The following is a 12828-nucleotide window of genomic DNA, read 5'->3' as shown; positions in this document are numbered from 1 at the left end:
TCAAGGATTGTTTTTGTTTTTTTTATTCTTTCTTTCCATTTGTACATGGACGGTTTCTCTCCTAATTGAACATGTGGGTGCGTGTGTGTGTGTGTGTGTGTGTGTGTGTGTGTGTGTGTGTGTGTGTGTGTGTGTGTGTGTGTGTGTGTGTGTGTGTGTGTGTGTGTGTGTGTGTGTGTGTGTTATCCAGCTTTAAACTGCAACATAATATCCATTGTGACATACAAGTAATGGAAGAAAAAATAAGAGCAAATTGAAGAAAACAATGGGCACAGAATCAGATATTAGTTTCAAATATGTCCTGGAGAATCTACCCTGATTGCACTATCGCTAAACAAGATATATTCATGATTATTGATTTTTATTATTGAACAACTGCAGAGTTCTGTCGATGTGAAATGTTTAGAAAGATCAGGCATGAATATTTAAGACAGTGAAAGTGACTTTCCAGGTTTTCTGGTTGAATATGAGTATGTGAGCACAATTGTTACACAGATGCATAAAAAACTGAAACAATCCCATCTCAATACTTTCATCCACATTTCTGATGTTAGGATTTAGTGACCAATACATACAGTCCAGTTTTTATCAGCTCACCAGGCCTGATGTAAGTTTGATCTCTTTTGTTTGCGAAGCAGCAACCAAACGTGTCATCATTCCTCCATGTCTTTACAGGTTTTGCTGCTTTTCATCCATGGATGTGATGGCTCTGCATTAAAATTGATCGCTTTAAAAGATTAGATTTATTTATTTATTTTTATTCTTTTGGGTCATCTTCATGCCAGTACTTTGCATCCATTTTGCTGTTGCCTGGTTGTGATCCATCCACCTTTAACAGTGGGGAAATGCCAGTTCAGTTCAAAAACATTTTATTAGTCCAGAGAGAAAATAAATATAACCATGCTTTATCTTTAGACTTGTAGATGCTGATGGCAGGAAGGATCTCCTGTAGTGGTCTGTTTTACAGCGGCTCTAAGGCAGCCTCTGACTGAAGACATGGTGGTTATATAATGTTGTGTGAAGAGGATGATCAGGGTTGTTATGAATGTTCTCGATTTTATGAAGAATCCTGCTGAATGATTAGATTCAATAGGTGGATGTTTCCTCAGTTGGATGTTATGCATCATCCTGACCTTGCAGACATGCTGGCAGCAGAAACAACCTGGTTCTGCTGCACATACCGACTGGCTTCTAGACGTTTTCTTGTGCTTCTTGTGGATTTTTATGTTATATTTATAACATAAAAAGGCAAGTGGATTGCAGTTGACTTGTGCATTTGCACACAGACCACTAATGCATCATAAAATACACTATCACCTTCTGGCCATCAGCCAGATGCATCATTATGCATTATTTTTGTTACATCCAATATGGCCGACAGACAAAAAAAGCATGCCGACCAACCCTTTTCCTCCTACTGTAGAGGATTCTTGCAGGTAAAATATTGTGACATCAGATAACCCCTAAAAAACAATGTTACTGACGTATTTTTCAAATAACTTTGTATTTGGAAAAAATTACAATTGATCACCTAAAAAAAATATTTTTTTAAACAAAATTACCTTTTATGCCTTAAGAAAATAAAAACATTTTTTGAAAAAATCCTGACACATAGGATCATAATTCATACATGAAAGGGATATATTAGTTATGTACATGGATTTTTTTATGGATTCATTCAAATATTTGTTCTTATGTTATTATTATTATTATTTATTATTATTATTATTATTATTATTATTATTTTATTATAGATCTACGACAGAGGAACTGCTGTTTGTAGGGAAGACTCAGCAGCCATCATAGTGAACGCACCTACAGACAGGTGTTACTCCATGGCACACATCAACATGGAGGAAGGTGGCGCCAGCTGCCAGGGCGGATGGGAGAAGTTATCAGTAGATTTTGGACAGGAGTCTGACGCCAGGAGAGGCTGGTCGGATCGATATGTCGCAAATATTGGCCGCTGAGAGCTTCTTTTAAGTCTTCAAGGCCGCTCATTTGTGTGTTTGCTGACTTTATCTAAATTACGGCCGTTAGAAAGTAGCATGTAGCGGAGCGCTCTTTAACCACGTTATCGAGCCACTGGATTTATTGTGGGAACCCTGAGGCCCTCCCATGCCGCGCGGTGGGCGGGGGCGGGGGGGGCGGTTATTAGCTCTGATGGACAATAGCGCGTGCAGGTGGGGCCCCTGACCTGTCCTGTCCGTGCTGTAACTCTGAAACCCAGAAGTCCCAGGTTATTCTTTAACACTTACTGAAACTTCCTTGACGGAATAAACATGCACTTTAGGAGCCATTACAACAATTTGCATTTATTTCCATTATCATCACTTCACTGGTGCTCTCCTGATACATGAAATTCACAGGAAACCTCCAAACATTCAAATCATGAGTTAATCACCCTCCATTCAGCTGCCGTCCACAGTGGATTGCAGCTGACTTGTAGGCGTTTAACTTCCAATAGTAAAGATAACACTCCAAACTGTTTGAGACCTGAGGGTAAATCCAGGGCCAGTGTTGTGGTTTAACATGGCCTCCTGTCAACTGACAACCTTGGTTCTGGAGAAAGCGTTAGTGGTGGCTGCTGGCAGATAGGACAGGTGTTGGAGGACAGGTGTTACACCAGATTCTGGGACCAGCAGATATTCAGTTTGGTTTATTTAAATTGTTCCAATTCATGATAAATGTTGCACAAGACAACCAATTCAGCCATATTAACAGATTCTAAGCAAACTGCATGGGACTCTTGTTATAAACCAATGCAGTCAAATTCCGTTTATTATTCCTATTGCTTCAATTTTCTATCTAAGTAAACCAAGCAGACTGATGCAGTCATTGACCTGTGACAGTAGTCATTTGCATTTTGTCGTTGGATTTCCCTCATACTAAACAAGCATGTGAGAGATTAACAGGAAGGAATCTTCAGCAGAACCAGAACCTGGCTGAATGTGTCTGGCCGTCTGCAATGACCGACTCAGGTTCTGAGAAGACAGAAACCCCAGAAGAACTCCTCTGATCCTGATTAATAAAGGATCTGAATCCTTTCTACTCTCAGGAACTCTGGGATCAAGCGGTAGACCAGCACTGAGAGCAAAGCGCACTGTTAGAAACGTTTGGAACGATACAACATCTGATGGAACTTGACTTGCTTGAAGATGTGAGAGGACAATCTTCAGTTTCTGTTCTGGATTTCCCGGGAAGCAAATGAAGGGAAGCTAAAATAGGAGATCTCTCTCTTTTTTTTTTTTTTTTTTACTTTAAAATGCTGCGGCATTTATTGTGGCTCCAGGGGGCGCTGTTAAAAAGCAGGACTGAAGTACAGATTGTTACAGATTCAGACACCTGAATCAGAATCAGTTTTACTCAGTTGTGTGACGTTTACTTTGCTGTTCGGTGTTCATTAGGATTTTGTACAGTAGATGGAGTAGGAACTATTTTCTTTTTATGTCCAGTTTTTACTGGACATAAAAAACTCCTTGAGGGGAAAGTTCCAACAGTATGTGTCCATGATATGAGGGGTCTGCAGAGATGTTAACTGACCTTTTCCTGATCCTACTCCTTTAAAAGATGAAGATTGGCCTGTATGATCCTATTTGCAGACCTGATTGTTTGCTGCAATCTTGCGTGTCCTGTAAGGTGGATGAGCTGAACCACAATGTGATGGACGAACACAGGACAAACACCACCAGCTTCTCCTGTGTACTTCTTAAATTGCCGCAGGAAGTCCAGTCTCTGCTGGGCCTTGTGTGAGGCCCAGCTCACACAAGGCCAGAGTGCCAGAGTGTGAGGAACAGCTCAGGTCTCGATTAAAAAATGGCTCCTAGGAACCAGAAGTGATGCACTGTAGACACTGTGTTGTTGAGGACGGTAGGGAGGGAATTCTCAGGATCATCACCATCATCGCTGTCTTGAGCAGGTTAAGCTCCAGGTGGTTCTGGCCTCAGCAGTGAGTGGCCCATCCACCTCATCTTTGGTCTGACCGCTGAGTGCAGTCATTTTTATACCGAGAGAAGAGGAGTGGCGAAATAACACCAATGTTACACATGAGTGTCTGGTGTAATGTTTGAGCAGTCACTGATAATCTCAGTTCAGCTGAGTTTATTCATATGCCAGAGCCAATTTATAATCAAAAGCCAAGCAAGTCCAATACACATACAGTAGAGTAAAATGTATGATGATTTAATTTTATATTTCAAGCCAGTAGAGTGCAGATAAAGATATAATTGAATATAAATAATCGTTATTGCCCCTCAGTATGGAAATTCAGCAGCAAAGTGACTGGGCAAGTTGAAGAATGCAGGCTATACAAATACAAATACATTTTAAAAAATCAAGTTATTCAGTTCTACTCAACTGATTGAAATAAACAAAAAAAAAAACATAAAAAACACTGTAGACATTGAACTCATTTTTTATGTGATAAAATTGATAATAGAACATTTTAAAAAGTGACTTCATATTTAAAATGTTAAATAATCTGTAGCAGACTTTTAGAATAAAGTCAATGACACAACGTAAGCGATTATTACCACGGAGTGAATGCTGCAAGTCAGTGGCTGTATGCAATCTGCTGGGTTTCCTTAGATAGAAACTTTTTAAAACTAATTTGAATAATTAATCACTGTACTGAATTAATTGGAACGTGAAATTATTATTTAAATTTTTTTGTAAAGTGCCTTTAGACAAAAATATTTTGTGAACTGGCGTTATATAAATAAACTGAATTTGATTGAATAAACAGTCAGCTTCGTTCACCAGTGATTTAGCACATTAGTGAAAAGACCGATAGTCTATTAATGCACAGAGTAGATAAACATGGAGTCAAGTCAGGGCTAACAGCCAATAGGAGAACAGATCCGTGCTGAATTTGACGACTTTGAAATTTTGTGATTATGATGTAAAGCACTTCAAATTGCTTTGCTGCTGAAATGCGCCGTATAAATTAACCTGATTGACTGATATGTAATCCAGACTCTTCGTAGAAGTTAAGGCTAAATCCTAAATCACTACAATTAAAGGTGTTTGTATCAGAAAAGGTTTTTGATAAGGAAAATAAGTTTTTTTTCTTCAAAACGAATCCAGGTTACATTTTGACACTGAAATGAATCTTCTGGTAACGGAGCACCGACTGGATGGCAACTCTGGTTCTGAAAAAAGATACTATTAAAAAGTAACTATTTTTGATATCTTAATAACATAAAAATGGGAACCAAAAAGCTTTGGTTTTCAAACACGTTTGATCTGTTAACTCAGTTCTGGAAAACAATTCTTTTTCTAGGAACATATTTCTTTCTTTTTTTTAATTCATCTTCTATAAAAGAATAAGTCATTTGAATATTTACTTATTTTGTTGCCTTTCAGTTTAAGGTTAAACTTTAAAAACAGTTTATTCTAGTCTGAATGTTTAAAGGGAATCCTGTGTATCATTACACTACAGGACAGCGATGAGAACACATTGAACTATATTCTCAGTATTCAACTCATCCAGCTGATATTTGGGCTTTCAGGTCTGAGATTCTCCTGAAAAGCAGAAAAATAAAATAAAAATCTCCCCTCACTGCGGGGCGAGTTTGGGTCTCAGACAAAGCCAATCAGAAACGGCCACCAGCCACCTGCAGGAAGTCGGCTGTCCATTTATCTCCTCCCTTCTTCGCGTGCAGTCAGAAAACAGACCCAGCGGTTGGATCGAATGTCAGCTGGCCAGCAGTCCGACCTGATGGGCACCAAAACACTGTAACGGCCCCTGCGCAGTCCGGGGACCCTCTTGGTTAGTGGAAGTGAGAAAAATTAAGCTCAGCGTCAGAGCTGGGATTACAGAAAGCTCTGGATTGAAGACGTGAGGAAGGTGTTAGATTTATCCTGAAAGAGACGGAGAGACGCAGCGCGTCAGCAGCGGTACACACCATGAGCGTCCCGCTTTACGCACCGACCCCCATCCAGCCGGCTCACCCGACCCCCTTCTACATCGAGGACATCCTAGGAAGGACTGGTTCGGCTGCCATCTCTTCATCTTCATCTTCCTCCTCCTCCTGCTCCACTCCGGTGATCCCCACACCGACACTCCCGTCAGCGAACTCTTCCTTCACCAATCTGATTTCTCCCTACCGGACACCGATTTACGAGCCCACGCCGATCCACCCGGTGCTGTCCCACGCCGCGCTGACAGCGACGTACGGCCCCGTCGGAGCCTTCAACGGCTCCATCTACCCGTTCCACCAGCAGCAGCACCGCTCCATGGGGGAATACGCACAGGCGCTGCTCCGACAGGACCCCCTCGGTGAGCAGAGGCCAGCGCCCCCTTTTCGCTTTCTCCATTCTGACAGTTGTTTAACTGACAGCTGGTTTCTTTCCTTGTGCGTAAACTTTGTTCCTAGACTCAGGGTGGATTCTTCCACTTCATCATCAAGTCCCATTGTTACTGTTACCGAGCAAAACAGTGTTTCGGGTTTCCTTTGACAGTTAAATTAGTTTGTATTCCCTTTTTTGTGTGAAAACATATCTTTGTAAGGGTGTCTCAGTTAACATATCATCATTTCCCAACAATCAGGTCTATATATGATCAATTCTAAATATGCCCGGCCTCTATGACTGTAACATCATTCTCTCTGATTCAATGCAGGCGCTTTTCTGCGTTAACAAACTTCGTTTCAGTGCCAACGAAACCGTTTTTGCATGAGTATCACGCTTGGTGGTGCATATCGAACTTCAGATCTTCTCCAGTTGCATGTTCGCTATGTGCAAAAAAAAAAAAAAAAACGCGCACACGCACACACTGTACACAGGACCACAACCAGCTGGAGACTTTTACACAGTTTTTCCAAAGAGCTTCTGCGCATGATGGCTGACCACGCACACATGAGTTATTGTGACACACATTTAGGGCCACAATAGCTTCAGGCATATCCATTCAGCACGCTGGGGTTGCGCTGGGGGCCCTGAGTGGCCGACCTTGACTTGTTCTCCGGGGGCCCATTGTTCTGGAAGATCAGAAGAATCCCCTCTATCATGAGCAGCTGACTGTTGGTCTGGAGACGTGATGATTGGTGTAAATATCAAACAGGCCTGGTTGGACTCGGCTGAGTTCAACTTAAATTAGATAAGATTGATAATGAATATAGGACGGTCCTCTGAAGTATAGTGATTTTGGGTTAGTGAGCAAGCCGGGCCTTTTTCCGTTCATAGCGGAAGCTGTGAGCCAGTCGATAGGAGTAAATCTGCTCTCAGAAGCTGTTAAATGTTTTCCTGTCTCACCCCGGCCAGCCGCTTCCTCGGGAGGCCGCTGCACGCTGCTGATTATTTTATCGACATCCTCAATACAGACATATTCAGGAAACACTCGGCCTCTGATAGCCCGGGATCCGTTTTTCACATATTGTTGCACTTCCTCTGCCGGGCCCTGCGAGGATGTGGCTGACTTTCTTCATGGCAGGCGGCGAGGCAGAGAGAGAGGAGGAGGGGGGGGGGGTCCGGGCCCGTTGGGACCCCCACAGCAGAGATGGAACAAGAAGAGCCTCCGGGTTCCAGACTGTGAGTCGCATGGCGCGGCTCACAAACTGATCACCTCTAAACAGACTCCAGATCAGTTTGTTGGAATTATGCAATGATCGGGTTATTTTAATGGAGGTCTATAATTACTTTTAAAAAGGAGCCGCTTTGAAGTCAAACGGGTTCATGCAAAAACTGCAACAAAATGTACACAATTTATACCTTATTTTACTTGTAATAAAAATAATATATAAAAGTTTGCAAATAACTATAAAAATGCAGTTTGTTTATAATTGTTCAGTGCAGTTTATTTTAGCCTTCATTGGGACTGATTCTGGTTTCACATTTCTCCAGTTTTGTGATGATTAAACTGAAAAGCGTCGATTTGATGCTGAAATCTGAACAGATGTGAGTCCAAAACTTCTGTTTTTGGTTTCTGAATGATTATTCAAACAGTTTATCATTTACCTAAAACCTTCACAAAGAATCAACACGACTGGTTTCTCACCATCCACTGACAGGATGTGCCGTGAGTTTGTTTGTTTGTTTGTTTTAACTATTAACACGCAGTAATAGAGAATAATTGCCGGATACTAGAGTTGAGTTTGTCTTCGATATCAGGCCACTAACACCTTTTTTGGCCATTCCACAGCCTTAGACTATCCTTCTGGTCAAAATGTCGCAGATTGCATGAAAAGCTGCACATGGCATCATATTAGTGTGAGTGAGAGCAGGCGCCTGCCCTCCTCGTCTGTAATCACAGCAAAAAGCAGGAAGCACATGAAGCGGATATTTGGCCATAGTTTTCACTCTGTCACGACCTTCCTGAAAAGGCAGCATGCAGCAGGCGGCTGGCTGCTGTTGTTTGTTCCACACCATTACTGGGAGGAAACTGCGCTGATTCCGCACATCTATGCGGTCTTTTTCTCTGCTGAAGCTCCAAGTATTGCTTTCCTAATATGGGCTTCCCCTATAATCCAGGATGCAATTAGAAATTCTAATAATCACATATGAAGCTTTGTTCTTGTTGTGTTTATTTCTTTATATTTTAATTTCAAAAATGCGTTTTAGTTTGCTCTGCTTTTTGTCTGTATTGTTGAATTGTTGTTTTCCTGTGAAACATCCAACATCCAGCAGCAGCAACAAAACTAAAGCTGGAACCGTCTGACTGGGCCGGGTCACTGAACATGCAATTGTGTGTGTGTGTGTGTGTGTGTGTGTGTGTGTGTGTGTGTGTGTGTGTGTGTGTGTGTGTGTGTGTGTGTGTGTGTGTGTGAAGGGAAGCCCCTGCTGTGGAGCCCATTTATCCAGCGGCCCCTACACAAGAGAAAGGGAGGCCAGGTCCGGTTCTCCAACGACCAGACCGTCGAACTGGAGAAGAAGTTTGAGACGCAGAAATACCTGTCCCCTCCGGAGAGGAAGCGTCTGGCCAAGATGCTGCAGCTCAGCGAGAGACAGGTGAGGATCCCGAACCTGTCCAGAACCGACCGAACTTTGTTTCATCTCAGCCTTTTATCTCCGGGAAGAGGGAAGCTCTGTCTGACTTCAATAATAATAATAATAATAATAATAATAATAATAATAATAATAATAATAATAATAATAATAATAATAATATTCGTTCTTCTTTTTTTTATAAACGAGAAAACTTTAAAAATCCTAGCCGCTGAATGCGTCTCAAAGTTACGCGTAATTTTTTTCTCTCCATTTAGCCATAAACGTCAGCTTCGTATTCGATTTGAAAATAATATTGTATCTATTTTCATCTAGACTTAATTATTTCTCCTCTTTTTACTTCTGAGCGGGACAAACAGCAACCCGACCCGCTGCGGCTCCGCTGGCGCTAAAAATAAAAGACTATTATAAATCCAAATTTTCCATAAGGGTATGAATAATTTTGGGATTACTAACTGTGAATGTCTAAAAATGTTTACACTGTTTAAAACAATCATTGTTTACTTTTAAAGTAATTTCTTAATGCGAAAGGACTGACTGAATCTCGCTGGATCATGGACATGTCCTGTAATCGTTCAGTCTTTTTGAGAGACTCGGGACAGACCTCTCATGCTTTATGTTTAGTTAAATTCAACTATTTTAAAAGTTTTATTATTATTATTTAACCTTTATTCATACAGGTTGTCTTATTAAGATCCAATACCTCATTTACAAGACAAAGCTGGTAGTTAGCAGGATAACCGAGACTCTCCCTGAGCTGCAGTTTAACCTCAGTGAAGCATAAAGTCTGATCAGCTGCAAGAGAATCCATCGCCTGACGGGCGGGGAGCATTTTCCTAAAAAAAAGAAAAGAAAAAAAAAAAGAAAAACCGACAGTACTTTGTTTTATCTCAGCCTTTTATCTCAGCCTTTTATCCATAGCAAATTCAAACGACACAACTTTCGGCCAAGTCATTTATTTTGTGTTGAATTTTAATTTGACATTTTTCAATTCACGTCTTTATTTTAACCATAATGAATCTATGAATCTATACCAAGTTTTTTTTACACCGGTAGTGTTTGTATTATTATTATTATTATTATTATTATTATTATTATTATTATTATTATTATTATTATTATTATTATTATTATTATTATTATAGGCACAAATACACGATAACAGACAAACCGATGGGACTGCATGGGACGGATACATGCATGTATCATGGTGCTTCTGGCGTAAACTAATTTGCAACTCTTGTCACTATACGGGCTTTTATAATCAGTATCTAAAAACTATTAGAAAATAAAATAGTAATTAAGTGAAAGTTCAGAGCCTTCAGCACATCGCATTAGACCTGCTCTTCCCACTGACCCAGTGAGCCAAATGAGGATCATTCTTCTAAAAATATCTACTTTATGCTGATTTTGCATTAAAAAAAACCCATCATGTACACGTTCAATATCCATTTGTCGATAAAACCAGCAGACAACAGCTTCGAAACTGAGAAAATTGCGCATTTATTATAATTGATAAAGTGAGTACTGAAGTTTGCTGCCGTTCATAGAATAGAAAAGCAATTATATTTTCTAATAATTCTTTGACCGTTTCTAAAATACATGAATTTGTGTCCAGTGGGAAGAGACAGATAAGAATGATCAGCGATCATACGGGCTACTTTCTGTTCTATTGTTTTTAAGATAAGAACTAGCAGGTGTTTAAATTGTATAGAGATGTTTTTTTATTGATATTGTTATGCTTTATTATTTTTAAAGTGGCACGAATTTGAATCACCTCATAATTTGTCAACTTTGTTTTCTAAGTCTTAAACATTACATTTATTTTTTTTGATGTTTAATTCTGAGAATGTGACAAATAAAAATTTGTGACATGACAGACAAAGAACATCCGAGTGTTTTTGTGTTTCAGGTGAAGACGTGGTTTCAAAACCGACGAGCCAAGTGGAGAAGATTAAAACAGGTGAAGAGCTCTTTTAACAAAGAGCTGCCAGATAAAGTCAGTAAAAACATCTGCGTGGACTTTAAATCCATCTCCCTATCTGTGGCAGGAAAATCCCCAGGGCGGTAAGCGGGAGGTGGAGGACGACAGCGCGCTCGGGAGGAACTGTAAGTCGGATAAAATGACGGAGCAGGTTTCGATCCAGAGCATGGAGCACCGGCAGACAGGCCCAACCCCCCTGCTGACCCCGGGGTGTAACCGTTTGCACTCTGGGTCTGTGCAGTCCCCCACGGAGCTGGACTCTGACGTGTCCGATGATTCAGACCAGGAACTGGATATAGAAAACAACAGTGAGTTAACACTAAACCCATAATTGTGCAGCGTAGGTCAGACGGCCTCTCAGTGTTCCGGCTGGACGATGAACTCTGTTTCTAAAACTAGCTTTATGTGCCTTCCTTGGAATGCAGAAATAAGTTCAAATAAAAGACTCTTGGAAATGTCTTCAGTTTTGGGACTGGAACCTTGTATTGCTTTATCTCCAGCCATAATGCTGCTTTCTGCAGCTCTGATTCACAGATCTGTTTAACATTCAGTCCTCGGCTCCGTGTTTACCTCTTGTATATGATGTATAATAGTTTTTGGATTGCATTATAGTGACTACTAACGATTACTGTAAATATATGGTATTTCCCTCTATCGTTTTTTAATGTATTTTCAGATTGTGGTATACAAATTAATAATCAGTGAAGCTTACAATGTACTTTTGGAGTCATGTTTAAAAGACGTTTTCTGACCTGAATAAAGACATGTTAAATTACATTTGACATAAATGTCATTTTTGTTAATCAGGACAAAAGTGCTTTTGAAAAAAATCTAATTTTAATTTACAATTAGCTGCATGAGTAGATTTTTACAGTTTATGAACTTCAGATATTTGAATTTTACGAATAAATAATAATAATAATAATAATCCACATTTAAATTATAAAATGTATTAAAGGAAAATACCAATGTATGTCTTTTCTTAATATGATAACTTGGATGTTAATCCTGCTGTTAGCTGACTGAGGTGCACAAATGTATTTGTATGAAAACTACTTTGAATAATTTTTAATTAAATTAGATGTTTATCTCAATGATGTGCAAAATCTGTACAGAGTTCAAAGAAGACTTATTTGTACAGATTTGAGTAAACTGACTTTGTTTCAGTTTTTGTTTTGTTTATTTGCTCTACATTCTTGTTGCACCATCGATCATAGAAAATATTCCATAATCCCAAACATCTCAGCGATCCTGTCCAAATCTTCTTTAGCTCCAGTCTCAGTAATTGTGATGTCACCAGAACAGACGCACTTCCAGCTTTTAATTTAAACCTAATCACCGTTCTTCACTGAGCTGCTTCTCTTTGTCCCCAGATGTTGAAATAAAGACAGCCACAGATTAGAGAGCCATTTGGTTTATGTCGATTGTTGTCCCATCACCACATCCAACTTCAAATAGCTTATCAAGCTGCCATGCAAACAGTATGAGTGGGACTTTTTCAGTGAGTAGATTAGGTTAATGATTGACTGAACCTTCAGAGAAGCAGGAACAGAGAGAGTTGATAGACATGCAACACAAACCTGGGTTGTTCACACGCAGGACATTTTCACAGGAATAAAAAAGAAGCAGATTTCAAAATAATCCTAAAAATTTTGTAAATGCATCCCAGACCCGTGTGATAATGTGATGTATATCCAGTGATCGGCTTGTTTGGGTAACGTTACCGAGGTTGAATGGCCTCCACATGCAAGACTATTCTACAGTCAACAGAACATTCATTGATCTCAGCTTCTGTATTGGGTAATGGTTCACAAATTGTGCAGAGTAAAGTCAACATTCAAAGGAAAGCACACACAGTTGGTAGGTGAAATGTTCTGCAGCCACACACACACACACACACA

The 12828-nt window shown here is 40.0% G+C and overlaps 1 protein-coding gene across 1 annotated transcript; it reads left to right on the top strand.

Annotated features, from left to right (window-relative positions):
* Positions 1 to 5659: 5659 nt before the first annotated feature.
* Positions 5660 to 11704, top strand: hhex (hematopoietically expressed homeobox). The gene is made up of 4 exons (XM_008438199.1): positions 5660 to 6280; positions 8768 to 8946; positions 10856 to 10906; positions 10995 to 11704. Exons 1-4 carry the CDS (start codon positions 5908 to 5910, stop codon positions 11256 to 11258), a joined length of 867 nt encoding a protein of 288 aa, XP_008436421.1. The 5' UTR covers positions 5660 to 5907; the 3' UTR covers positions 11259 to 11704.
* The last annotated feature ends 1124 nt before the right edge of the window (positions 11705 to 12828 follow it).

The sequence above is a fragment of the Poecilia reticulata genome, linkage group LG19, assembly GCF_000633615.1.
Source record: "Poecilia reticulata strain Guanapo linkage group LG19, Guppy_female_1.0+MT, whole genome shotgun sequence".
Classification (NCBI taxonomy): Eukaryota; Metazoa; Chordata; class Actinopteri; order Cyprinodontiformes; family Poeciliidae; genus Poecilia; species Poecilia reticulata.
This window is presented reverse-complemented; position numbering and strand designations above follow the sequence as displayed.